General features: G+C 32.0%; 2 protein-coding genes across 3 annotated transcripts; both read left to right on the plus strand.

The window, feature by feature from the left end:
* The first annotated feature begins 7,009 nt into the window (after positions 1-7,009).
* On the plus strand, positions 7,010-10,611 carry LOC113847682 (transcription factor BHLH094-like). Its single transcript, XM_027476920.1, has 6 exons — positions 7,010-7,432; positions 7,516-7,719; positions 7,805-7,870; positions 7,955-8,023; positions 8,149-8,226; positions 9,988-10,611. Exons 1-6 carry the CDS (start codon positions 7,298-7,300, stop codon positions 10,114-10,116), a joined length of 681 nt encoding a protein of 226 aa, XP_027332721.1. The 5' UTR covers positions 7,010-7,297; the 3' UTR covers positions 10,117-10,611.
* Positions 10,612-13,645: 3,034 nt separating this feature from the next.
* LOC113848562 (transportin MOS14) lies at positions 13,646-27,764 on the plus strand. Of its 2 annotated transcripts, XM_027478173.1 has the most exons (27): positions 13,646-13,965; positions 14,329-14,406; positions 14,553-14,615; positions 14,843-14,890; positions 15,017-15,163; positions 15,821-15,952; positions 16,075-16,115; positions 16,698-16,789; positions 18,761-18,888; positions 19,757-19,832; positions 19,997-20,117; positions 20,205-20,304; positions 20,611-20,692; positions 21,844-21,926; positions 22,121-22,240; positions 23,121-23,172; positions 23,287-23,442; positions 24,200-24,323; positions 24,411-24,492; positions 24,573-24,661; positions 24,763-24,837; positions 24,950-25,004; positions 25,433-25,552; positions 25,771-25,863; positions 25,948-26,093; positions 26,696-26,873; positions 26,973-27,764. In XM_027478173.1, the coding sequence occupies exons 1-27, from the start codon at positions 13,843-13,845 to the stop codon at positions 27,249-27,251; spliced, it is 2,883 nt and encodes a 960-aa protein (XP_027333974.1). In that variant the 5' UTR covers positions 13,646-13,842; the 3' UTR covers positions 27,252-27,764. The 2 variants fall into 2 exon arrangements, with proteins under 2 accessions (XP_027333974.1, XP_027333975.1); XM_027478174.1 differs by lacking the exons at positions 13,646-13,965; positions 14,329-14,406; positions 14,553-14,615 and having other exon boundaries at positions 14,843-14,903; positions 26,973-27,667.
* The last annotated feature ends 136 nt before the right edge of the window (positions 27,765-27,900 follow it).

A 27,900-nucleotide genomic window follows, 5' to 3' on the forward strand; every position in this document is an offset into this window, starting at 1 on the left:
TTTAAATACTAATTCATACTTTATTGTTTCACTGTATTTTAATCGATGATGTGTTATTTAAAATACAAAAAAATAACTATTGTTAGCTTATATATTAATAAATGTTTAAAAAAATTTAAATACAATTTTCATGATACTATTACAATAATAATTAAATAAATTAATAAATATATTTTTATAAAAATAGAATATCAAATGTGCCAGTTTTTGAGATATTTATGGTTTAACGATTTTTCATATTATTACATTTTAAAAAAATTATATCATTTTTAAAAAATAAAAATGGTTATTTAAATTTTTTACAGACTCGTATAATCAATCTTAAATTATTATTAAATTTTTTTGTCTTTGCCTTTTCAACACGTGCATGATTCTTATAGGAAAAGGGTACAAAATTGGAACAAGTCTATTATTAAGTTATTGATTAAGAGCTTTCAAGACGGTAGATGGAGTAATGACATTAGTGTATAATAAGGATATGAATTAACTTAATTCTTTAAAATTATAATTATATCTTAGAAAATAAAATATATTTATAATTATCAATAAAAAATAATATTTAAAATTTATGATAAAATTACACATATGTATAACAAATTATGTAATTGGTTTCAATCTTAATTATTAATTTTTGAAACTAATAAGCACTAATGTGTTTCGTCTTGTAATATATATCCTTCTCGTTTTAGAAGAACTTACATCTGATATATTTTAAATATAAAAATATAAAATACTGATAATATAAATTCATTAAATTTTTTATATAATTATATCAAAATTATGAAAAAAAATCATTAAATTATGTAATCTTTATTTTGTATAATTTAATAAACTTACTTAAACTGAATAATAATAATAATAATAATAATAATAATAATAATAATAATAATAATAAAATATTAAAGAGATTGAAGATTTCAAACTTCAAATAATTAATATTTTGATGAAAACCTTAAGTTTAAGCACTATTTGAATTGATTATTTAAAAATTAATTATCCCTTTTTAGTTTCTAAAAAAGTTATAAAAAAAAAACAATTATTTGTGGAAATCAATAAGTTCCAAACCAGTAATAAATAGATGTAACAACTATGTGTAATTACTTTAATGAGCGTTTAAGTGAACTTAATTAAGTAATTATTCATTTAATAAATTATTAAAAATAATAATTTATTTACGAACTTGATTATAAGAGATATCAAAATAAACTTTAAAAAAACGTTTTTGTATAAAATTTAAAATAAAACTGAAAACATAAAATCATAAATAATTATTTAAAATAAAAAAAAATCTTCAAAATGGTGATCTAAACAAGTACTAAAGCACTTACATCCTCTGATTTGATGTAACCGTGGAAAGTGGCATTAAGCATGGGTATATTTGTACATCACTTTTGGTGTTTAAGGGCATGCATGTGCTGCGAGAATGAGCTGGAAAAGTAGCGACTTGTGACTCACTGACGATCCAATCCAAACAGCTTAATTCCAAATTCAATTAAGCGAATAAAACCCAATGAACACGGAATAACCACTTGCTAGCTGGTCTATTCTGGTTTTCAGAAACCCAGAACTTGGGAGGCACATGAAAATGGGAAACTTTATTTGGGCATGGCAAACAAAGACTTTCTCGGGTTTAATTAATTTTTCTTGGCTGATTATCACTTTTTGGCTAAGCAAGTTAGGTAATGGTGAGTGATGGTTATGTGGGTAAAAATTTTCATAATTGACTAGTTAGGCAATAATGCTATCCTGAGCCTGGAAACTTCTGTTCAACTGTGTGAAGTGCTTGACATTTGACAATGAGGGGTAGCATTTATCACTGGCACCAACTTGCTGGAGTGTCCACGAGATGGGTTGTCAATTTCCATGGCACATCAACTCAAGAAGAGCCTGTCCACACTCAACACATACATATATAGAAGAAGGATTACGATGGGTAACAATCTTCCGGACAAATATTTGTAACTGAAACTTTAGCTATGGGTAACTATATATCGTCGATAAATAATGTAAAATTTGCTAAAATTTATACATTGATTACTCACGATGTTTTTGTTAACTAACTTCCCTTCATACGATATGATTTTCGTTATTATTGTTGCTAAATTAAATATGTATTGTGAATTTATACAAGACACTGGTAATCGATTATATTTTAAAAATTTATATTAAATTAATTTTTTTGGTTATTAGCAATGCTAATATCTTTTATTAAAATAAGTCTACTTCATATTCAGAGTAAAGTTTGGCTTTTTTGGGAGGAGGGTTGAAAGTTGCACATTGAGATAGTCTATTCTGTCACATTTTATATCTCACTTGGAGTTGGTCCCAATAGAATTTAAACTCTAGATCTCTAAGATGGAGTAGTCAGTGGTCAATAATCTTAATTAAGTGGTTGCCGTAAAGTGCATTTGTCTTATAACTTTTATTTTGGTCAACAATTGTCGTAAAACGTTGAGTCAACCAAACTGCAGCAGGCAGAGGCTCTTGGGCTTTAGAATTTTTTTAGTCTATGTTCAATTCTCTTCTCTGATTTTCCGCTAAGAAAATTCCCTGCTCACATAAATGATAGATCTTTGTTCTTCAAATCTCTTATTATATATAATCAATGTAAGTAACTCATATCTTCAGTCCGTACCGATATTCAATCCTGTGTTAAATCGATGTAAGAACAAGAATTATTGATATTTAAACATATGCAGTATGAAAACAAGTGTTCAAACACCGTGGTTAAAACAGAGCCAATTTAATAGTTGGGTTTTGGATTAGCTTTGTTGCAAAATGATCTGTAAAATAAGATATAAAAAATGACATATAAGATAAATAACAAAGAAAAACTGTCGTAGAATCTAATTCTCTAGTGGCTTATGATTTGTCCAACATAAAGAGGGTACACATCATTCGGGTGTTTTGATTTTCTTTTTAGTTAAGGTAAATGCTAATTAGTGTCTTTAGAATCAAGGCACTTTATTAATGAGGTTTTTCTATACTGTTTTATGTTAGTAAAAGTCTATCGACCATTTAATTAAAGTTTGGTTTCACCAGCTACGTTTTTAATGCAGTGCAAATAATTGTAAGGATGCAATTCCCATGGATTCTCGTTTGTCCTCTTATTAAGTTTTGTTAATTATTCTTGTGAGCTTAACAAACTCGAAGAGTACTCATATTCTGTTCCAGCTCTCATTCATAAATGTTGGTAGAGAGAAGAATAATTTCAATATTTGATAGGGCCCGATTTTTGGTATCATATTCAACGTATGATCGCAAGCAATGTTAGGTAAAAGTTGGAAGCAGGATATTGAAACGAAGGAAAGGACCCAGCATCATTATAATTAGGATAACAATGATTTCATGCACACGTTATTCTTTGTTTACAGCTCCCATGAGTACGATCGATGTCGTCCAAAGTTAATTTCTCAAATCAACCAGTAGCTTATTTAATCGGTTTTATACTTTAAAAAAATTAATTTTAGTCTTAAGAGTTCAACATAAGCAGTTAAAAATAGTACATTTTTTTATATTAAAAAATACCATATTTATCACCGTAAGAATAAAAAGTATGATAAATATTATATTTTTAATAAAAATATATCTTTAAAAATGTTTAAACTCAACAGTAAACATCTAAGTTAACAAAACTGTCATAGTCAAATCTCAAAATTTTTATGAAAGATAATTTTTTACCTTATTATAAATAAACTTTTCAATTAAACATAAATCAAACATATTATAAATTGTGAGATTCCCCTTCAGCAATATTTTTTTAATGTAAAGTATGCAGAATCATTCTTTCAACATGACATGCAATCGTAAATTTATAATAACTACTAAAGCAGTAAAAGTTATGTTTATTATACAATGTATTGGAAATACAGGTGAAATACAAAATCAATGTAAATTTCAAAATACTTAATACTAAAAAATATGTCACAAAATGGAAAAAAAGAAGGGTACATAAAAGGAATATTGTATATAGAAATTATTCCATTTTCAAGAATAATAAATCAAATTTACAGGGAGATTATTTCGTGCTAATGTTTACTTTCATTGACCTACCCAACCTGAGATAGCACTCTGCTAAGTGCTAACGAATATGAATATAACAGGAAGAATCAACTCAAGGGTCTATTCATTACTATCCAAGTGATTGATATGTAAGTGACTAAGATTTTGAATACTTTAGGTCTGTGCTACCAATTGATTAAGCATAACTGGAACCTTGGACTAGCCCGTGAGTCCTTGACAACTAGTTTGGTTCGAACTGAATGAAGGATAATTAAGTCCAAAAGGAAAAGGCGATAGCATAGCACGGTCCTTCCATTTGAGTCAGAAATTTTCTCAAACAAGAAAAAGGAATGGTTATATCTGATTCTTTGCCTGTCTGTTCACCCTTTCATGTCTTGCCTTTATTTTATTTTTATACGCTTCAGTCTCTTTTTTTTCATCTTGTTTGTTTATGACAACAATCTCATTTTATTTTTTTTCATTTTGTTTTCTGTTGATAGATTATATCAATTAATTGAGAATCAAATTCTAATCAGTAAAAAAAAAAAAAGGATTTTGTTTATGTACCCTTTTAAATATGTGAATAAAATATATTTTTTTGGCTAGCAAATACATTTAACAAATTAACTCCTTCTTAATTCTGAAAATTATTGAAAGTTCTTCCTAATGGGGATCTCTCGTGTCCTATTATTTGATGCTTTATTAGTTTGGGAGAATAATAAAAAATAAAGTGCTTACATGAACAGATAAAGAGAACGACCATATGTCTTCAGAATGACTGAGAGTAGCATTGTATATATAACATTGCAGGTGTGTGTTTAAGTGAATATTTGTAAATTTAATTTTACATTACTTAATTTACAAAACTAATTTTAACACAAAGCGAGTTAGAAGTACGTGTTTATGTGACTTTTTTTAACGTGGGTAGGTGTGTGTTTGCCTGTTTGGATGAATCTTTTGGTTTTGTAAACATGCACTTTTAATATTTACAACTTACTTTAAGTTTTGAATAATTTAAAATTGAATAGAACGAATTACTTAAGCAGTTAAGCTCTTTTAGTTTTTTTTATAAACTCGAATTAAGACTTGTTTAAAAATAATTAAACCATTCAAACAATTTTAAATTATAATCAGGAACTAGTGATTTCATTTTTTTAATCAAAACTTAAAGAACTTTCATTTTCAGCCACATACACTGCGTTTTTAAGTTTTTTACAAAAGGTTACACACTAAGATACACGGGTTTTCATTTTTTTAAAATATTACAGCCTAAAGTTAATTTTCGAGACATCCCGAGTAACGTAAAAATCAAGACACTCATCATAACATTTAATAATATTTCCATCATGACATTCATTATAATGTATTATTAATAATATTGAATTGATCGTGACATTTAATAATATATTACGCTAAACTTTTCATTAAATAAATTTTTTATATCGACCACAAGCAAGGAAAAGCGATAATTCACTGTACTACATTGAGATAAATCATGAGTGGGAAGAATAAAAAGATCCTATTGGATTTAAATTTTAATAATATTATATATACGTTAATATATAAAATTAAAATAATATTTAATTAATTTTATTTTCACTTTTCATATTAAAAATATTGTTAAAATATGTAAAATTAACTATATCCATAAAAAAACAAACGAAACTGTCACAACAATAATATAATTTTATTTCATTAAGTGAAATAATTAAATAAACTACATAGCTTTGTTTTGTTTGGTAAAAATTTAAAATTTTAAAAATTTTATTGATTATGGTCTATTTTATAATTATTTACAAAAAAAATTTAAGCTTTTTTTTACGCGAGTAATATATAATATATATTTTTATTGACATTTCAATGATCTTTTAAGTAAATGTTTAATTAAACTTTTTTTAATATTCTCGTCAATAAGTGTTATTGAGTTATTTTAACATAATTTTTTTCCCGCATGTAACAACATATATTTTTAGCATTTTACTTCTACTCTCTTTTTTCATAATTTTTTTTAAGTCCAACATTCATTACTGTAGAAGATAATTGATTGCAAAATATTACAACCATAAATAACTCCAAATAATTTATTCTTAAAATTGTTATACGTATATTTATTTTACTCTTATTAAAACAAGTATATTTAATTTTTAAAGTCAGTCTCGAAAAAGTTTAGAAAAGTTATCAACTATAATTACGCCTTTTAGCAAAAGACACACATTAAGAAATAAAATTCTGAATGTTAATTGTAAATATATTAAAAACTAAATATAAAAAATTTATCAACTATAATTATCTTTTTTAAGCAAGCGGCACACATTTCGAAACAAAATTATGTATTTTACTTGTAAATACATTTAAAAATTAAGTAAACAAGTATAGATTAAAGACTGAGTGAGCGTTGAAGTACACATATTTTTATAAGAAAGTTTTTAAAAATACTTCAAATAATTTCCATACTTGTAATTATTCCATCATTTACGCCTTGTGTATTTCAAATATAAACACCGGAAACACAAACACCCTTTTCATTTTAAAAACCTCTTACAATATTTTTTTAACACACACAATTGTATAGTTTTTTAAGTAATATATATAACTAAATTAATTTTATATGGTTTTACTTTTTCTTCTCTTAATTAATAGTCAATCACCATTTTTATATTTTCATAATATTGATAAAAGATTTTATCCCTGGTAACTTACAAAGCCACGCGTGATAATTTTTAAAGATACGAATAACTATGTCACATTAAATATTTAATTAATCTAAATTGAATAAAATAATAACAAAACTACCTTCAAATTTTTTGCGTAATTATTTATTGAAAGAATCAAATTAGAAACTGCCTATTAATACTATTATATTTTTATTTATGCCGGAAATTTTTGAATTAAAAAAGTTATATTTATCGTACTAAAATTTATAAAAAAATTACTTGTATTTTGAAAAAGAAAAAAAAAAGTCCGGAGACGATATGATATATGATAGTCGAAGTTAAAGTTGCATGACATGTTAATTTTGCTTTTTAGAAAGGGGAGATAAAAACAGGGAAGAGATAAGTAAGAAGCGCAGTAGGCGCAGTACGCCACACCCAGAGGAGCTTTGCTTTGGCTACTCCCACTCCCACTCCCAGTCTGAGACTGAGACTCCTTGAATGCTACAAACAAAAACGCAAAACATCACATATCACAAACTAACCTCACTCACTGTCCCTTTCATCCTTGCTCACCTCTCAATTCCACACTCAATAAATTAATTTCCAATTCTCAGTTCCCAATTCAATTTGAATGAATCTCCATGGAACCTCCCCTCATCAACGACTCCACATTCTCCTCCGATAACCCTTCCTTGTCCGAGATTTGGCCCACTCCTCCCCACACTCCCAATCGCCGCAAGAGGAACAATCTTCTCCCTCCCACTCTTCACTCGCTGGTTCGTTCTTTCCATTTCCACTTCTTCCCTTCCTTTTCCTTTTTCTCTTTCTCATTTCTCACACCCCTCTCTTCTTCTAACAGAATCACTCTGCCTCCAATAAACATATCAAGTTAGCAGACCAAAACGCTGCGTTCAAACTCCAAGCTGATGCCACCTCCGTAGCCGGTAACAAGTCACCTCAACCAACCGCTAAACCTTCTGAGCAATCACCACCTAAGCAAGACTATATACACGTGAGAGCCAGAAGGGGACAAGCTACCGATAGCCACAGTCTCGCCGAGAGAGTAATTCATACTTCACTTCTCTCTTGTTCTGTTGTTTGTATTTTTATAATTATTGTTTATTCAGAAGCTTGCGTTGTTTTCGCAGGCTAGAAGAGAAAAGATCAGTGAGAGGATGAAAATTCTTCAAGATTTAGTTCCCGGATGCAACAAGGTAACTAAACAATAAACATCATATTTTGTTGTGTTATTGTTGTTGTTGTTTTGTTTCATTTTATTTTTTACCTTTTCCATTTAGGTAATTGGTAAAGCACTTGTCCTGGATGAGATAATTAACTATATCCAATCACTGCAGCGCCAGGTTGAGGTGGGTACCTTTATCTTTCTATCCATTAACGTTTACCTCTCAATGATGTGATGTTTGTTACTTTTATGTTTTATGTTACGCTGCTGAATCTAATTCTGTCCAAAATTACTTTTTTTTTTTTGCAGTTTCTTTCAATGAAGCTTGAGGCAGTTAATTCGAGGTTGAACATGAGCCCTAATATTGAATGTTTTCCTTCAAAGGATGTAAGTCTATCGACTTCAAGTACGTTAAGCTAACGTCAAAGTTATTACGTTTAGGAAAAGTTAAGTAAAATTGTATTAGTGGGGTGTTGTTGACGTTTGGGAACACCCGAGAAAAAGCGCCCTGCTTGTCTGGGAAATTGTTGACTGAAATGGTTAATTTTGGGGCGAATTATATTTTACTAAAAAACTTAAAGAATACATCGATTTATAAATATATGGGTCCGTGTAATTTCCTAAAATCTTTCAGAGGTATAATAAATTAGACTATTGAAAATTAAACTAAGGGTTTTACTGGTGCGTTAAGAAATTAATAAATAGTAAATTTTAAATGTATGTTTATATTTTTAATGATATATTTTAAATTTTGTTCCTTAATCAGTGTATTAGGGACACTTGTTAACAATTTTCTTAAACTAATTCTTATTAAATACGAAGGAGGTTCAATGTAAACACACTGGGTGTCTACTCTAACTGCCTTTCCACAACTCTCTGATGTGTATCAATTAGCAAACACGCTGGATTTTTTATGCATAGATATGGAAAGAAGAATGTAATGGATGCACACTGCAGCGGTAGTGGAAAATAATTGAAAAAAAGTTAATATGGTTGATAAAAATTGAAAAAATATTGTAGAAGTCATTTTCCGTCTAAATAAGTGTATGGGAAAAGGTTGTAAATAAAGAATAGAATGATGCAAACTTCTTTGAGTGTCAAGAAACAAAATTATAAACGGCTTAGAAAAAGAATGAGCTGAATACTTTTTGTGAATTCTGTGGAGCCCTGAATCCTATGACCTTGTTAATTGTCATCCATTTTGGATTCTTATAAATGTCAATTATCACTGTACAGTGATCTGCATGTAACAGTGATGTATGAATCCTCAACTGAAGTGAACCCAATTGTCAGGTATCTTTGCCTGATTCTAGGTAATGTTCTGTAAGCTTTCATAATATTACACGAGATCTGAATCTTGGATTGCGACTTCCTCGTGATTCATGTTTGTCTGGAGCTGCTGCTTACCAGTTATATCTTGGGCTTTTTACTGTCCATTTTTTCATTTTTGATATATTGACAACATAATTCGTTGCATCATTCAGACAATTTTCTCTTATGATTTGCAATATTAAGCTTTGACTTTTCTCTGCCAGAAGAATTTAGAGATTCTCATTGTGTTACATTTTTTGGGCCTTTTGGCAACTATTATTTAAAAGATTGAAGAGAAAATAAAATCAGCTTTTTTGTAGTAGAGAAATGCTAACTACACATTCTTTAATATATTTTTTATTGATTAAAATTTATTAAAAATCACATAAATCATGTGGGTCTCTTTTGATTTAACGACTTTTACTCCTAATTTAATGATTATCACTCAAACTTTTAAAAATAAATTTTAGTGGAGAGAGTGTAGTTATTAATGAATTGTGCCGAAGCAACCAATTCTCACTCGTACAAAATTAACATTTCTATGCAATTAATGTGAGTCAAATTACTACTTTTGGCTTCAAAATAACCCCGTGGAAAAAAATTGAGTCATGGAATGTTATCTAGTAAATCAAGTTTAGACACTATCTTGACAAACACTCCTACCAGTGTAAAAGATTTAGTTGTTTAGCAAAGATAAATCTTCTCAATTGGCCTTCTGTCTCCAGCTCCAATATTGTTTACGTAGACCTAGAACATTTCTGTAACTCATCATTGTTTTTTTCGGACTGTTTATTTTCAGAATACTAAGATTTTGATCAGTTGATTTGTTTGATTCAGGTTGGTACTCAGCCATTTGACCTTGCTGGAATAATATTTGGATCACAAGCAGCCAGGGGATACGCTCAGGGATCACAGCCAGGATGGTTGCATATGCAGATAGCTGGTGGTTTTGAAAAAACAACATAGTTCGAGGGAGATTCATTGGGAATGACAGATCAATCAATGGGGTTGGTTTTCCATTAAAGAAAAAAAAAGATCACTTAGGCTGGTTGGTTAGCGTGCTAGATTAACAACCACCTAGTCAATTGATGCAAAAATGCAGTAGGTCTGTATGTCCATTGTCATAGTATGATATACCAAATATCAATTGTAAGAAATGCATCTAATCTCCTCGTGCATCATCTGATTGGGCATGTTGTGCTTCACTATGTAGCGACTGAAATAATCTTATTGTGGTTTTCGTTTTAAATTTCTGCTGTGAAGGGATTCTTCTCTCCTGATTTGTTGCATCACAATTCGTATGTAATAGCAAAACATGTATTCGCGTTTTTTGAGTGGAGTCGGTATGAAAAATACCCCAAGTTAGTAAAATTGAGTCGTTGTCAGAATCAGATTGGATAACGCCAAATATATCTAAGATACATGTATCATGTTTTTTGAGCAATAATTGAATTTGATATTTTAACGATTCTGTTGCATTTTGATAGAAAACCTGCTATCATTCACACAAATATAAAATTGTGATAAGATCTCATCAAACATTGATTTTCTGAAGTTTTTGTCATAAGAGAGCTTTAAAACTGCGACTTAACGAAGCTTAAGAGCGGAAGAGCCAGCAGTATAATTTGCATATAGAAACATGTACCGATAGGAAATGAAAATGTTGAGAATAATCACATGAACATTTACTTTCTAGACTAGTTTGCCGAAAGATTAATACGTGCTAGCTGTAGGGATGATCGAGCAAACTTTGAAACTCTCTTCATTGACCCCCAAGGCCAAGGTTGGCAAATATTAAGCAGAGGGTTTTGACTTTTGAGATGAAAGAAACTCACATCCTTGCTTCCTATTCTTGAGCTGCCCTTTGCAAAGCATCTAGTGTCAGAATAAGTCAATTTCCATCACAAGCTAAATTTCTGTTGGCTTTTTGAAGCAAACCCATGAGAAATTCAATTATGGTCATTTTTAGTATAACTACTTTGGGTTTTAGTACTCTCGGCTAAGCTCAAGATTAGTCAATTAGGCAATTGCCATCAGAATCAGGCAGGGAAACGATGGATCATGCATGGTTCACTTCGTTAGAATACAAGTGTGTCGGATTCCACTCTCTGCCAAGAGAGTTATACTTTTCATTTTCTTCATCCGGTCAAGAAAACATGTTTCCTCCATTTTAAAATCTTTTATGGTCTGTTTGGGTAGAAGGAAAACATAGATAACGGTTTATCTTTGTAAATTTCCAATTGGGTTTCTAATGTTTTGACTTGTTCCTCTTGTTTGAGATGCACATCATTACTTGCTTGAAGGACTCTTTCGGCATACTCAATATGCTCCTCCATCATTTTCTGATACTACCAAGCATCCATCTGCAAAGCTGCCTTCTCTTCCTGCGAGCGAGTGATCATGGCCATTGCATTGTTGGCCTCAACAGTTGCTGCACTTCCTTCTTCGTCCACCTCCATGTACAAAACCACAAATGACTTACGATTTAAATGAACTTGCCTCTTTAGATTGTTTACGCTACTACTTTAATAGTTTTTATAAATTTTAGTTAATAACCAACGGTAAGTTAAATTAGTATGCTAAAGAGTATCTTGCTACTATTTTATCTTTGATTATTTTCCTTACGAGAGTCAGAGGCAAATTCTATCTCTTCCGTTGATAATTTTGCTAATCCAGAACACCATCTTACTGTTGTTAGGAGAATTAGTAGGAGGGATTCCAAACAACTTGATTTCCGGGGGATAAAGTGAGTTATTTATGGAAGTTTCATGTTTTGTTAAAAAAATATTATAATTATAAGGATTTATTCTGTGTCTTCTTATCACGATAACACGTAGTCTATGATTTTATCATCCAAAAATTGTCAGGGAAATGGTCTGTAAAAAAATTATAAAATAATAAATTTATGTCATAAGTTCCTAAACGTAAATAAAAAGTGTACAGCGACGTTAAAGTTGTGTATATTTTATTTCTTCTTCTTCTTCTTTTTTATGTTGGTATTTTTAAAGGAAAAAAAAAACACATATGACTTATCTTTTCTCCAAATATTGCCCTGTGTTAAATTCGATTGGATTAATTTATTTGCCTCTTTCCTTTTACCAAATAGAAAATTAAATAACCTAATCAAGATAGCTATAAAATGATAAGATGCAAATGCTTGATGACATATTTTATTTATGGTTTTATTAATTAAGATTGAGTTTAAATAAGGAAAATAATAATTTTATTAAAAATATAGTATTTATTACAAGTTTATATTCTCAAAGTATAAATACAAATTTTCAATAAAAAATTACCACTTTTAGTTATTTATCATCGGTCATAAATATTGAGATTGACATTTTATTTTACTTAAATCAAATATGGAGTCATCCTATTTTAACCTATGGTTTAATTTATGATCTCCAAATCAAATTCAAATATGATAAGTTTAAAATCTTTTTAATGTTTACACATATAAATTATCTTAATTACCAAGTGAAGAAGCTATTGCATGTTTTTCTATATATATATATATAATTCAGTACTTACTTTACAAAGTAAAAAAAATTGAAAGTATCTTGCCTTTTATTTCTACAAATTTTTAATTATTAAAAATATTAAATACTTTATATAAAATTTAAATTATATATATATACTCATTTCATTTAATAATTGTTTTATAAAATAGTAAAAAATATTTAAAAAGTAAGAAGATAATAAAATAAAGGTATATAAAATTACAAGATTGTTAACATTTTTTTAACAAAAGTCAATTTAAATATAAAATAATGTCTCAATTAAAAATTATTAGGTTGAATTAGGATAAAAAGCCTCGGGCTCTATTGTTTTGCTTTGAAATAGGACTTCATATCTTCTTCTTAAAAAAAAATATATAACTACATTTAAGAGTGCAACTTAATTAATTACTTTTTAAATAAGTTTTTATTACACAGGGCTCATATAATAATTTTGATCATTAAAATTATTAGAATGAGTTTTAAAAAATATTAGAATAAGATAAACATGGTTTTATTTTTTATAACATTTTTAGGCATTCTAATAGAATTATCAATTTATTTTTTAATAAAAAACACACGTTCTAATCAAAATATATAGTTTAAAATAATTTAAACATAAATTTTAATTATATTAAATATTTGAAGTTTAATATTATTAAAATAAAATTAACTAACTTTTAAACCAAGGAGATACTGATTCAATCTTCAAAAGTTCAAGCATATTGTCAAGCAAAACGTAAAAAATTTAAAGAAAAACAACTGAAGTTCAGGCTTCCTCGTCCAACGAGGATTCACGCATTGAGTCATTGACGGTCTGTAAAGTGGGGCCCAGTCTCCAACCTGAATAGTAATCGCCACGTGTACAGATCAGACGCACTCCATCGCGTATTAACCTTCTGCTAAAAAGCGCATTGACCATGGGTCAATAAATCGAACGGCCGAGACAGTCTCTCTCTTGAAGATCGCTTATCAAAGTTTATTTATCAAACCCCTCCAAGCAAGACCCCAACCCTTTCTCACCGGGCGCCAAAAACCCCTTTCGTCGCTTTATCAACAAACCCACTCTCATTTCAAACGCATTGCCCACACCAAAACACCAAAATCCAAAAGCCACACTTAAATCAGAGCTAGATTGAGCTTCGCTTTCTTCTTTCTCTATCGGTGCTGCGATTCGATTCGCTTCGATTTGACCATGGACCTTCAGAACACTGTGAAGGAAGCCCTAAATGCACTGTACCATCACCCCGATGATACGGTGCGCATGCAGGCCGATCGCTTTCTCCAAGAATTTCAGCGAACTTTGGATGCGTGGCAGGTTCTTCTTCAATCCGTTCCTTCCTCTCTCGATTCGTTTCCTTTGCTTTCCGATTTGGTCTTCTCTTCTCCGCGCGCCGATTTGATTTTGAGCCAATGACTGGATAATTCGTTTGCTTTTCAATGCTATTTTTTTTTGTTTTCGATTTGACAATTGTCGTTGATTCTGGAGCTGTGAACTTCGCCGCAAGTCATCCAGCTGTGGTTTGGAGTCGCTTCTATTTATGTGGCTTTTAGATTTCTATGAGAATTAGGGCTTTTATTTTATTTATTTGTGAATTGCGAGCTCAGTAATTTAGTGCTGAAACACAATTTCGAATATGCTTGTGTACGGTGCATATGTACATTGCTTTATTTTCTGCAGGTGGCTGATAATTTACTTCATGATCCCAGTAGCAATCTAGAAACCTTGATATTTTGTTCTCAGACCTTGAGAAGCAAGGTTACTAACTCTATTCTTCTTTTACTTCCGGTTGATATAGTTATTGCTTGTACGGGTTTAAGAATATTAAATGCTAATTTGTAACTGAAAAATGCTTAACTAGAAGGGCTTCTTCTTCGTGCTTGCTTTTTTTTGGTATGATTTAGGTACAACGAGACTTTGAGGAGCTTCCTTCTACGGCTTTCCGGCCGTTGCGTGACTCATTAAATGTGAGTGAGTATCTGTATATTTTTGGTGCAGTTCCAAGGGAGTTTATTGAAGTTTGAGATATGTAATTTTATTCATCTTAAAGGGATTTCTTATATTCTCCTTTCTTCTCATATGCTCTGGTATAAAATTGTTCGGTTTATGGTGCCATGATCATGAAGATGTTTAAGTAGAAACAATACTTTATATGTTTGCATATAAGCTTTATTATAGTTGTTTCTGAATGCAGACATTACTGAAAAAGTTCCACAGGGGTCCTCCAAAAGTCAGAACTCAGGTGTCCTTTAGAAGTCCCTTGTGCCCTACTATCTTCTTTGTAGTTTGTTTCATTGGTTAGTTTTGTGCATTTTATATGGAATTTAATGTGCCCAAATGTATTGTTCAAAATTGTCTGGTCCTGTAGATTAGCATTGCAGTGGCTGCATTGGCTGTGCATGTGCCTGCAGAAGACTGGGGGGATGGTGGTATAGTGAAATGGCTTAGGGATGAGATGGATTCCCATCCAGAATATATACCAGGATTCTTGGAGTTACTTACCGTTTTGCCAGAGGTATATAAGCTGACATCAGTGACGTGTGAGGAACATGGATCTTATTTTCTTCATATTAATTAGACAAATGTCTAAACTTTCAATGACTAAATGCCAAGCGGTTATGATTTACAAAGTTGCTACTTTGACGTATAGTGTTTTATATAGTGCTCAGCATCACATGACTCCAATTATTCTGAGGGCATGTTTGGATGAGATTATTTTTGAAGATTATAATCGGATTGATAGAAAATAAAATTGTTGGCATTCCTATTTAAATGTGTTTGGTTGTTTAAATTATAATCTTAACACAAATGCGTTTATATGGTAAACAAAATTTTGGAGATTATGATGATTAAAAGCTAAACAGATTATTTTTCGGTTAATTTTTATTTTTCCCATTTTATCCCCCACAGTTGATTTACATACAAAACCAACTCGCGCAAATAATGTCTGTTGATTATTTTAGACAATTGAAACAAAATAAATTATCTTCAAACCTCTTTTCATTTTAAATATCCTAACTTTAAAATTGATTATTGAAATAATCCCTAAAAATAATCCAATCCAAATACACACTAAATGGTTTTAAATTTTTTTTTTTCAGTAAAAATAGGTTTATTAGCAATTTTTTGTTTGTGTTGCATATCATGCCTTTTACATTATTTTCATAAGCAGGAGGTATTAAACTATAAGATAGCAGCTCGTCCAGAAAGGCGCCGTCAATTTGAAAAAGAGCTTACTTCTCAAATGGAGGTTGCTCTTAATATCTTAACAGCTTGTTTGACTATTTCTGAGCTTAAGGAACAGGTGAGCAGTTAATTTTATTTATCAATTTACTTACTGTCCATTGTATGATTCTTGTGTGGTAATTCAAACTCAGGTTTATTGTTGAGTGGTCATATGGTGATGTTTTCATGTTAACATGTCAGGTTCTTGAGGCATTTGCTTCGTGGCTTCGCCTAAAGCATGGGTACAAAATTTCTCTGTTACTAAATTTTGTTTATCAATGGTGTATTACTGACGGTAGTAGTATGCTATTCTTCCTCAAGGTTTCTTTTTAGGCTTTAAGGTAATTTCTTCCTAGTTTTTAAGAACTTTTATCGCATCAAAGGCTCAGTTAAATCATATAATGGATCAGAAGAAGCTTTTATTGAAGTCATGTGAGTATTCTGTATTACCCAGAGATGGTCTCACTGTAATTTGTTTTTGGGGTGGGAGGGTTACATCAACATTAATTGTTGGCTTTCATGTAGAAGAATGTTAAAAGGAGTGTATACTTTTGTTGTAAGTTCTCCATATGTGGACTATTTGCAGAGCGAAAGTGATAAAAAAGTGTGGGGATCATATCTATAAATTCTGGGATTGGGTTTTTATAAAGTTGAAAGAAGCAGCTTTTGGATTATGTTACTGTTTATTACAACTTGATGAAATTATATTTCTTTTTTACCAAATATATTGAGGCTGCTCTTCTCTCAATCTTTTAACAGAGGAAAAAGAGAGGGAGGTATTTCATTCTATTGACCACAAATGAATTTTTATTTTTGTTCTCCAGGATTCCTGGATCTGTTCTAAGTTCTCATCCATTAGTTCTCACAGCATTGTCAAGCTTGAATTCTGAGTTACTTTCAGAGGCATCTGTAAATGGTATGACAACTGGGAAAACATTCATATTAATTTTAAAATATTTACGAAATGCATTTCAAATTGTTGATGATAGACATTTTTACACCCCACATAGGCAGCATGAAAACGTGTTGAGTTTTTTTTTTTTTTCATTTCAAATTGGTTCATTATTAATATTTGTTATTGTTTAAAACCTGTTTTCCTCCTTAAAGTAAAATATTTTTAGTTTATATAAAGTTGACTTTGAGGAACCCTGTGTGGGGTGTAAGTAGTAGACTCCCTACACAAGTGGTCAAATTGCCAAAGCTGTTGTCAACTAGTTCTAGTTCCTCCTTTTCCCCTCTATTATATTTGTGAATCACAAGTCGAGAGCTATTAGAAAATATGCAGCCGTTGAATTGGACTATCTGTTTGCTGAGAACATGGAGGTTTGACATACTCCAACAAAAAATTATTTGCAAAATAGTTGAAATTGACAAATACATGGTGTCTGGTGCCTAACTATATTGATTATAATAGTGGTCTCTTTTTGCTAGTCAATGTAATTTTTTTTTCCCGCTATTAGTGCTTGTTGATGAACATTAGGATTGATGCAGATACACTAAGGATATAATTGTAGAATAAATAAAGAATTATTATAATTCTCGACACTATTGGAAATCCAAGCCACAAAACCCTGTATACAAATAAGCTGGAATGTGCAAATAGTTTAATGCTATGATGCGTTGATATTAATTATCATTGGAATATTAAATGTTTGAAGTGTTAAGGAATCTTATAATGTAAAGGTATGACAGTACTATAAAACAATAGGATAAATGCCTCATGGCCAGTCTAATGGTAAAAGCTGAGATCATATACTTTCAATTGTTTGATCATTACTGTATAAATTGAATTGATTGAATAAAGAATTTTTACCATGACCAAAAAATTCCCCTTGCATACAGAATTTCTCAAATAAAAAAAAAATCTGGTCTCCTTCCCTGAAAGAGGTAAAAGTATATCTTTTATGAAAGAATACAAGCAACTGTCAGCCATGGAGGAAAATTGGGAAGAAAGGAAACTTAAAATTCAAAGGTGTGGTTTACATTCCCTTTGGGTTAACATTTTTTTTGGGCAGAAGCTCTTCTGTGCAGCTTGAACAAAGTTTAGAGAGCACTAGTCCTTCCTTGTTCCATCAACAACTGTTCTGATTCCAAAGCTAATATTTTCTCGACGAAATTTGTAACAATCTGACCAGCAAAGTGGTAGAGTTTAAAATTTTTATGGTCAACTTGCCATCAAGTTCATCTCCTTAATCTTCTCAGAAGACGTGGACTCCCACCTTTGGAGGCTGGTGACATACTTGAACTCCAAACAAGTGTATGAAGATCCTTTCCACAATTCACTATCAGCTCCATTGGCCTGCCTTTTTGCTGTTGTGAAAGATCCTGGCATTTGGAGGTGTCAGATATCCTCTTCCCTTTAAATACTCCCCCTAGGACGTATGGGTGAGTTAACGTTCCCTGCTGCAACTCCCTCTTCATCACTATTCATTAGCAAGGTAATGGTGGCGGTGGCTGGAAAGTGCTGACTGTGGGAACATGGTACGCTTTATAGTGTGAGAAATGGAGTTAAGTTTAGAGTTGGAATTGGAATGGATATCCTATAAGGTTTATTAAGTGGAGCATAGCTTATATGAGTATAGTGGGATAAAAAGCTAACTGTATTTGACTTTACTAATAGGCCTGTAATATTGCACTAGTACACAGCCTAGAATATTATACACTGTGGAAGATTAGTTTTTATGTAGCTATATCATCACCTTAAAATACTTCGATTTTTTCCTCTTTTGCTTGTTTGCTTAAAATTTTGATATATTTAATGATTGAACTTGCTTTCAGTTTCAGCATTTGTTATTATTGCCACCATTTCATTATTATTGTTGTTGTGTTATTGTCACATGGGATTTTGGCAATGTAATATTCTTTTCTTGTTGTGCCCTTTTTGCAGTGATTTCTGAGTTAATACACTACACTGCAGCAGGAAATATTGATGGGGTTTCTGCAAATATGCCCTTAATTCAAGTCATTGTACCTCAAGTTATGAATCTTAAAGCACAACTTAGTGATTCTACTAAGGTAAACACTTTTTTGAGTTCCAAATCTGCAAGCCCTTGGGCCTGAGGGATTGCCTACTCAATTAGAACTATATTCTGAAGCGTATGTAACAATTTTCTATGTGATGGTGCTGATTCAAATTTTCATTCTTATGGGAGAGGAGGGATGGAATTTCCAAAATCACCTTTATAATACCAAAGAAGTAGTGAAACAGTAGTGCGGTAAAAAGGGATCTTTGCCCCAATAATCATTGTAGTGCGATGGCCATTATCTGGCCATGAACACAACGACTATTGCTTCTAAAAAATATGACTGGGTGAACATTCTGTAGTGGCAAGGCTGCATGTTGTGACTTGTGAGGCGATGCTGCTGTAGGAGCAGTTTCAACAACTGTGCTCTATATAATTTTTCTGATACATGATATAACTAGAAAAGCCACATTTTGATGTTATTGAAGTTCACTCGTGCAAGTGTTTTTTTGCTGTTTTTTTTTTTTGCCAATGGATAAATAGATGCATGAGTTACTTTCCTAAATTTTTGTTTTTGTGCCTCTGTAAATTACTGCTGGAAGTGTGTGACACTCACTCTGTACAATTTGTTGAGGTGTCTCAATCAACAAAAATTGTAAAATTTGAAAAAAAAATAAAAATTCTCATTTCAATATTAAGCCAATACTTTTTCAATAAGAAATTCTTTTTAAGGATTTCAGTTATAAACTGTATGACTATGGAATGACCATCAACATTGAGAAATGTAGCTTTCTTCCACGTTTTGTATGATCAAAAAGATGTTTCATACTTTATATATTATGTTGACATTTTTAGCTTAAACACAATTGCATGCTGTTCTTCTTGTAAGACTCTTTCATGATTATTTTATCTGGCTTTAGGATGAGGAAGATGTGAAGGCGATTGCTAGGTTATTTGCAGACATGGGTGATTCATATGTAGAACTGATTGCAACTGGTACGAGTACATAGATATAAGCTTTATCAGTTTCCTTGAGAATCATCAGTGCTTTCTCATACACTCTGAATAACTTTGTAGCTTTGGCAAGTTGCTCATAGTTCTTAGTGGTTGTTAACTAACTTAACTTATTGGATCTCTATTTTCACAAATTAAACTTTCAGGTTCAGATGAATCAATGTTAATAGTGCATGCATTGTTGGAAGTTGCTTCGCATCCAGAATACGATATTGCTTCTATGACTTTTAACTTCTGGCACAATCTTCAGTTGAACTTGACCAAAAGGTGATTTTTCTCCCCTCTAGAAAGTATTGTTTTTATTGGGCGTTGACTTGATCAGATTGTAAATATGACAATTACATAATCTGACAGGGAGTCCTATATTTCATATGGGAATGAAGCCTCCATTGAGGCTGAGAGAAATAGAAGGCTGCAGGTTTTCCGTCCTGCATATGAGTCACTTGTATCGCTGGTGAGTCTTCCTGGGTGGAAACTGAAGTTGTAATCAAAATTTTCCTCTGGAACTGTTTGAAACCCTTGGTGATGCATGATTTCATGCCCATGTTGTGCCACCTTAATCAATTTTGTAATTGTCTATATCCAATAAAAAATTGCATGACTCTTATGTACAAAATTATTCTCAACATTGTTGTTTCATTGTGAGACATTATATTATGCACACATCGCTTAAACATCACACTTCTTATCTTCATTTATGACTGGATTGTGTAGCTGTTATTATTTTTATGTTATTTTTTTTTTCATGGATGTTTTACAGGTTAGCTTCAGGGTGCAGTATCCTGAAGATTATCAAGACCTTTCATATGAGGATCTTAAGGAATTTAAGCAGACTAAATATGGTAATGGTTTGGTGTTGTGATGCATTTGCTTGGTTTCCCTTTTTGTCTCCTATATTGTTGTGCAGTGGATTGATTCTATCCTGGGTTACAAGTATTATATACTCATTTTTATTATAGATATTAAATGCAGTCAAGGAAAGCAATGGATTTGTATGTGTGGCAGTGTGGGTGTTGTACGCACAAAATTATTGGTTTTGCTTGTGCACTTAATACCCTTAGATATGGCTATTTTAGTAGCAATTGCTGGGGATTTCTAAAGTACATATTTTCCAAAACAACTTCACTTTCTGAACATTGAATTGCAAAATTGTTGGGAATTTTCTAATCTGTTGTGGAGTAGTAGTATTGAAATCTTGACGGATGTGAAATTAAGAAACATATGATTATGGTTGGATTGGAGCGCAATAATTGGTCCTCCAAAGCTATAGGAGACACTGAGTTTGCCTCTCAGATTTTGGATATGAATTTGGTTCCTCCATGTTAAATGGACATCAGTTTAGTCCACAAAGTATCTATAGACATCAAATTGGTCCCTCAATTGATACTTATTTTACACTGTGGTATGAAGGGCCAAATTGATGGCATTTCCCCGACTATTATGTACCTTTTTTAATTCCCTTGGGATGACTTCTTGGCCTCTGTGCTTGTTTCTTTCTCTCCCTTTAACATCACTTTAATCCAGATAAAAAAAAAGTGACTTGTCATAATTGCAACATAGATAAAGCTTCCTTAAGTGTAATTGTCATTTCCATGTGATCTGACGTTTCTCATCAGTGGGGAATTTAGAACCACTCTGATTAATGAAACAAGTTGAATGACTAGAGTTTGACACTTGAGATTGGATTTGAGATAATTTTATGGGTTAATTCAAGGGTAGTTTGGGAATAGTTTTGATGTTGATGGCAAAGTGAAAAATTTTCCTTTGCATTAAGCAATTTAGTATTAAGCTGTAATGCTTTTTGATCTCTTTGAATACTAAACTAGAGATGACCTTTTTTGTGTGGGGAGGTGCTGGGCCCCTCGCCTACTCCATGCCTGAAACGCTATTTTCTACAACAGCTAAGTTAGTTTATGGGTTGCTCTTTAGCATTTTCATTTCAACCACAATTAGATGATATTTCTAACAGGCTAACTGCACATTGTTGTTTCAGCTGTTGCGGATGTATTAACAGATGCAGCATCAGTTCTTGGTGGCGATGCCACCCTTAAAATTTTATACATGAAGCTTCTTGAGGTGTGTATTATATCTTGAATTTCCAGGTCTTTAGTGTTTCATCTTCCTCTGCATTAACCTGAATATCAGCATGTAGGTTGTAGATGTTGGCTATATTTCTTCTGCCTCTTGTATGTACTTCTGTCTACATAATGTGAATGCTATTTTCTAATCCTCTTCAGTAGTTCTGAATCCCACCTTCTCTTCCTGCTTAGGCTGTATCTGCCCATGGAAATAATGAGCACAAGGAATGGCGTCCTGCAGAGGCTGCTTTATTTTGTATTCGGGCCATATCAAATTATGTGTCAATTGTTGAAGCAGAAGTAATGCCTCAGGTTTGTAAAGGCAATTATATAGATCTTCTCCAATGTGTGGCCAAATTACTAGAATTCCTGCTGGCTTTTATTTTTTACAAATGACTTTCTGCCTTTCAATGCCGTGTTATAAATCCCTGCTTGGTTTTATATACTCTTCACTTCTGTCTAGAATGATTTAGATGATTTTCTATCAATGTTTATTTCTTTTTGTGGATACATAGGTACAAAATACGGTTTAGTTTCATGTGATTTATATTAAAGTAACTTCAATAGTGAATGAAAAATTTTATTGAAAAAGAAACAATGATTTCTGAATTTTGTTTTATCTCTTCTACATTTTATATGTACGTGAAGAGTTTTTTAAAATTGAAAATATGCAAAGACATTCCTTTCATTTTAACCATACATTGAAGGAGATCGTAGAAGTGGTACGGTAATTGTTATACTAAAAAATTAGTGCCTTCTGCTAGCAACAAGTTTTTTCTGTTTAGATATGACAGTGAATGGTAAGGGAGTGAATTTAAATATTAAAAACTTGGGTGGGTGATTCTTAATATATGGCTGCATCCCAGGAAAATTAAGTTAATTTCCCCTTATCTACTGTCTGTTTGATATACTAATAATCTGAGTGTAATTTTACAACTTCAATTTTTTAATTTTGACAGAGAACTACTTAGGCAGGTACTCATTTGTTACATTTTTTTACAACTCCAATATGGCAATATACTTGCTACCCTTTTTCAGTGGCTGGTACAAATGTTTATTTTGCATAATAGGTCGGCCCCCTGATGTTTGCTTTGTGTGAGAATAAATATTTAACTGCAGACACTGAATATTTTCTATTGTGAACTCATATAAGACATTTGCATATTTGTATTTTGTTTTTTGCTTCATACAGATCATGGCCTTGCTTCCAAAACTTCCTCATCAACCCCAACTACTTCAGACAGGTAATGTGCTTCATGCTGTTTTTTTAAATAGTTCCGCCTTGTAGCTTTTCTATTTAAATTTCTATGCTTCCTTTCTAATAAAATGCTTGTTATGCCTTTTTGCCACATTTTCAGTGTGTTTAACTATTGGAGCTTATTCAAAATGGCTTGATTCTGCATCTTGTGGACTCTCTATACTGCCTTCAGTTTTAGATATCCTAATGAATGGCATGGGTACATCTGAGGAATGTGCTGCCGCTGCTGCTTTGGCATTTAGACATATCTGTGATGGTATAGTCAATTTATGTCTGAGTATATTTATGCAATTTCTTTTTATCTCTTGGAATGTTGAAGAGTTACTCTGGTGAGTTAAAACTACATTCAGTGAATGCATTGCAAAGCGGGGTCACTACAATTAAAATGATAACAAATCAATTTCTGAACTTTTTTTTCTGATTATGAAGCTTAGTGCTGAAGTTTTACATGGGGCATTTGTTTTTATCATTTTCATGCATAATGACAAAAAACTCTCGTGCTTTTATAGGATGATGCTTCTGGTTTAAATAAGCTTCATATGTTTATCAAGAAAAGGAAGTATCATGAATCTAATTATCCAACAAGAAAGCGAAAAAGAAGATAATTTTATTGGTTTTACTGAATAACATCTGTAGTGATTCTTAGAAGATAAAAAAGAGAAAGAATATTGAATGGGGAGACCATGGAATATGTTGTTTTAAATGATTTTATTATTTTTCCTGTGGCATGTTAATTTAGAATGAATATTTGATGGAGAGAATTATAAATTTTTGTGTTAGAATTTATATGTCATAGATATAAAGCCATTAACAAGCCTTCACCATAGTTGGTTTATGAGATAATATGAGATAGCCTCTATAACCGAATGGTCAAGAATTCAATCATCGTTGTCATCATTCTTCCTAATAAAAGTGCTTCAAGGCTCTTACCTAAGGAGACAAGTTGGTGATTGACAAAGTTTTTAGTGTTTGATACATTAATCATTACTCAGATGATTTGGTTCTGATTTCAGACTGTCGGAAAAAGCTTTGTGGATGCTTAGAGGGTCTGTTTCACATCTACAATAGGACAGTTAATGGAGAAGATAGTTTCAAAGTTCCTGCTGAAGACTCCTTGCATCTGGTTGAAGCATTAAGGTATTTATATTTGGGGGTAGGATTATTTGCTATGATTCTATCTTGAATAGTAGCTATTTGATTTTAACATCTTAAATATCCTTGCAGTATGGTTGTTACTGAACTTCCTCCAGATGATGCTAAGAGAGCTCTTGAAGCATTATGCATACCAGTCATAACTCCTTTACAGGTTAGTGACCATCTGCAGGGATTTTTTTTAATTATTTGTTTTCTTCTGATGATTTTTCTTAATACATCTTGCTCCATCAGGAAGCTATCAATCAAGGTGCAGAAAGCTTAAGTAAAAGACCTTCTCGTCAGTTAACAATTCATATTGACCGATTTGCTTACATCTTTAGGTGTGTTTCATAATTAATATTGCTATGTCCATGTATCCCAACCCTTCTTTTAGGCTCATTTTTTAACCCAATCCTGAACATGGAACTGAATATGCTTATAGATATGTAAATCATCCTCAAGTTGTGGCAGATGCTATTCAACGGTTGTGGCCAATTTTTAAGGCTATTTTTGATGTGTAAGTGTTTTATGATGTCTGTCATTTCTTTTTGTTTTCTTTGCCTGTTCATTGTCTTTTACATTTTGAAGCTTGGTTATCTGAGACTTTTTTATAATGATATTGATGCCAGTCGTGCCTGGGACATGAGAACAATGGAATCTCTCTGCCGAGCATGTAAATATGCAGTGAGTAAGCTAGACCATTAACTCTTCTACATTTGGCCAATTATAATTAATGACATTGCAAGAGTTGTTGTTGAGTCGTTCAATTGGATTGGGCTACCTTAACTTCCCTTATTTTTGCAACTTTTGGGTGTGGTTTCAATCCTTGCTAATTATTTCTTAAACTGCTGTATGTTCCTGCATGATTTTTCTTGAGGTTGGAACATAATATGTTTATGGTTTTCCCCATGTGCAATAAACTGTGTTTTCAGTTGGCTGTTTGTCAGCCATGTCAGTGATACAAATTTAAAATTTAATGTCAGTTCCCAGGTGGTTTCTTCCTCCTAAAGAGTCTGTACAAGCTCAACTCTGGTTCTATGCATTATCAACGTTGAAAAGATTAGTTTGTATTATTGAATGCTATGTAGCAATGTTCTATCACATGTTTCTAGGTGAGAACTTCTGGAAGGTTCATGGGACTCACAATTGGTGCCATGCTGGAAGAGATTCAGAGTCTATATCGGCAGCACCATCAACCGTGCTTTCTTTATCTCTCTAGTGAAGTTATAAAGGTATTCATATTGTACCTTTCCATTTTTCTAACCATTCTTAATAACCAAATGCTGCCAAAGTTATACATTGTGCTGGCTACCTTTATATTGTGCACGTTAGTAAATGTGTTATATGAATGAGTCAGCATGAAAAATTGGTATACAAAATTCTTATCTATATTATGTGGTCAATGAATTAGTTTGCCATAACTATGGTGTTGGTGTCTCTTGTATTTCAGATATTTGGTTCTGATCCATCTTGTGCTGACTACCTGAAAAATTTGATTGAAGCACTCTTCCAGCACACAACACGCCTTCTTACAAACATTCAGGTTTAATTTAAGTCGCTTTGTGGTTACAGTCCTTTCCCAATCTTTTGATATTTTTTGGATATTTGAACATATTTCTTGCTGCAGGAATTCACAGCCCGGCCTGATATAGCAGATGATTGTTTTTTGTTGGCCTCAAGGTGTATTCGCTACTGTCCTCAACTGTTTATTCCCTCGTCTGTTTTTCCTTCATTAGTTGATTGCTCTATGATTGGGATCACCGTACAGCATAGGTACAGGCTCTCTCTTTCATGTTCATGCACTCACACCCAACCTTGAAAGCATTCCACATTCCTCTGAAAGGGTGTTATGTATATTCTTGATCTTTTTTTGTTTATTATTCACCGTTGAGATGCAAGGAATTTTTTAACAAATTTTCAAGCTGCTCCATGTCTCACTTCCTTGTTGCCTGCATTTTAGAATTTCTATCATAAATGTAGATTGTATCTTTAATGTAATGCTTTTATTTTGTTTATGCTGTTTTATGGTTAAGGCATGAGGGATAGCATTCATTCATTGAACGCATGGAAGCTGGAAAGTGGATTTAATGATAATATTTGCATATTTTGAAATATAGAACTACCTTGGCTAGATTAGATGAAATAAATTTAAAAGGTAATATTTTCCTCATAGAATACCAGGGTTATTTTATATTGAAAGATGCTGTTGATTTAAATGTTTTATCTACCTCTAAATCTATTTGTCGTCCTTTTTTTCTCTGTAGATATTAATATTAAAAGAGCTTATGCTATGAGAATCCAGTGGATATATTTTATAAAATTTATCTACAGCACTTAGTGTGGTTGTTTAACCTTTGCGCTTTTCTCCTCTGCAGGGAGGCTTCCAATTCCATATTGCATTTCTTGGCTGATATTTTTGATCTCGGTAACTCCTCTGTGGGGGAGAAGTTTATTCCAATCCGAGATAGTGTAATTAGTCCTCGAGGTGCCAGCATCACCAGGATTTTGATTGCTTCATTGACTGGAGCCCTTCCAAAATCCCGAGTGGATGTGGTAATTTCTCAAGTCAATGTTACCTTTTTAAATTTTTGTACATGTTCACCTTGTTTACAGGTTATGTGTTATAATTTGTGTGCACCTGCACCTCCTCAGGTATCTTATACTCTACTGGCATTAACTCGATCATACGGGCTGCAAGTACTGGAATGGGCAAAAAAGAGTGTTTTGTTAATTCCATCGACAGCTGTAACAGATGTGGAGCGATCAAGATTCTTAAAAGCTCTTTCTGATGCAGCATGTGGAGGTGATATTAATGTATTAACTGTTCCTGTTGAAGAGCTCTCAGATGTTTGTCGACGTAACAGAGCAGTTCAGGAAATAGTTCAAGAAGCTTTGAGACCGCTTGAGTTGAATATGGTAAATGTATCATAGAGGATTGGTAAAATGCCTGTAATAGGGAGGGCCATTTTGTTTAGGTCCTGTCTATCGGTTAGGCTAGTTGGTTGTGTATTATCTATCTGTTATATTCATTTTTTTATCCATTATCATTCTCCATTTTTTTAGGAGAATTTGTCCCTGCATGTTCTCTGTTGGCCGGAAGAAATTAAATAGGGTGTTGTATCTTTTTATTCTTGAGATGTGGGATTGGTGAGTAATATCATTTGTCCTGGTTGTCAATTTTGGGGGCGGTTACATGGTATACAACTGTAATTTAATGAAAACAAAAAAAAAAGGGGGAAAATAGAGTACATTGATAAGCTACTGCAATTATTTTTTAGTTGGAATGATTATCGATTTTGAAATCTGTGATGGTGGCCGTGTTCCGTTCGTTGGAGTAATCTCTTAAAATGGAGCAGGGTGTGTATTAAGTACATATGCGGCATATTGGACCATAAACTGATTGAGTTGTATTCATTCCGTGTTTGAATTTGATTTTTTATTGATGTGATGTCGATGTGTCATTGAAGTGTAATTTAATCTCCTATCGATACCTGTGACGTCTCCAGCGTTAAAAATTTTGAACGGAATATTCATCCCTACTATTAAATTTTATTTCACTTTAATAAGTTGTGTTGAATAG

This window comes from Abrus precatorius, unplaced genomic scaffold, assembly GCF_003935025.1.
Source record: "Abrus precatorius isolate BTA unplaced genomic scaffold, Abrus_2018 Scaffold8, whole genome shotgun sequence".
In the NCBI taxonomy this organism is placed as follows: domain Eukaryota; kingdom Viridiplantae; phylum Streptophyta; class Magnoliopsida; order Fabales; family Fabaceae; genus Abrus; species Abrus precatorius.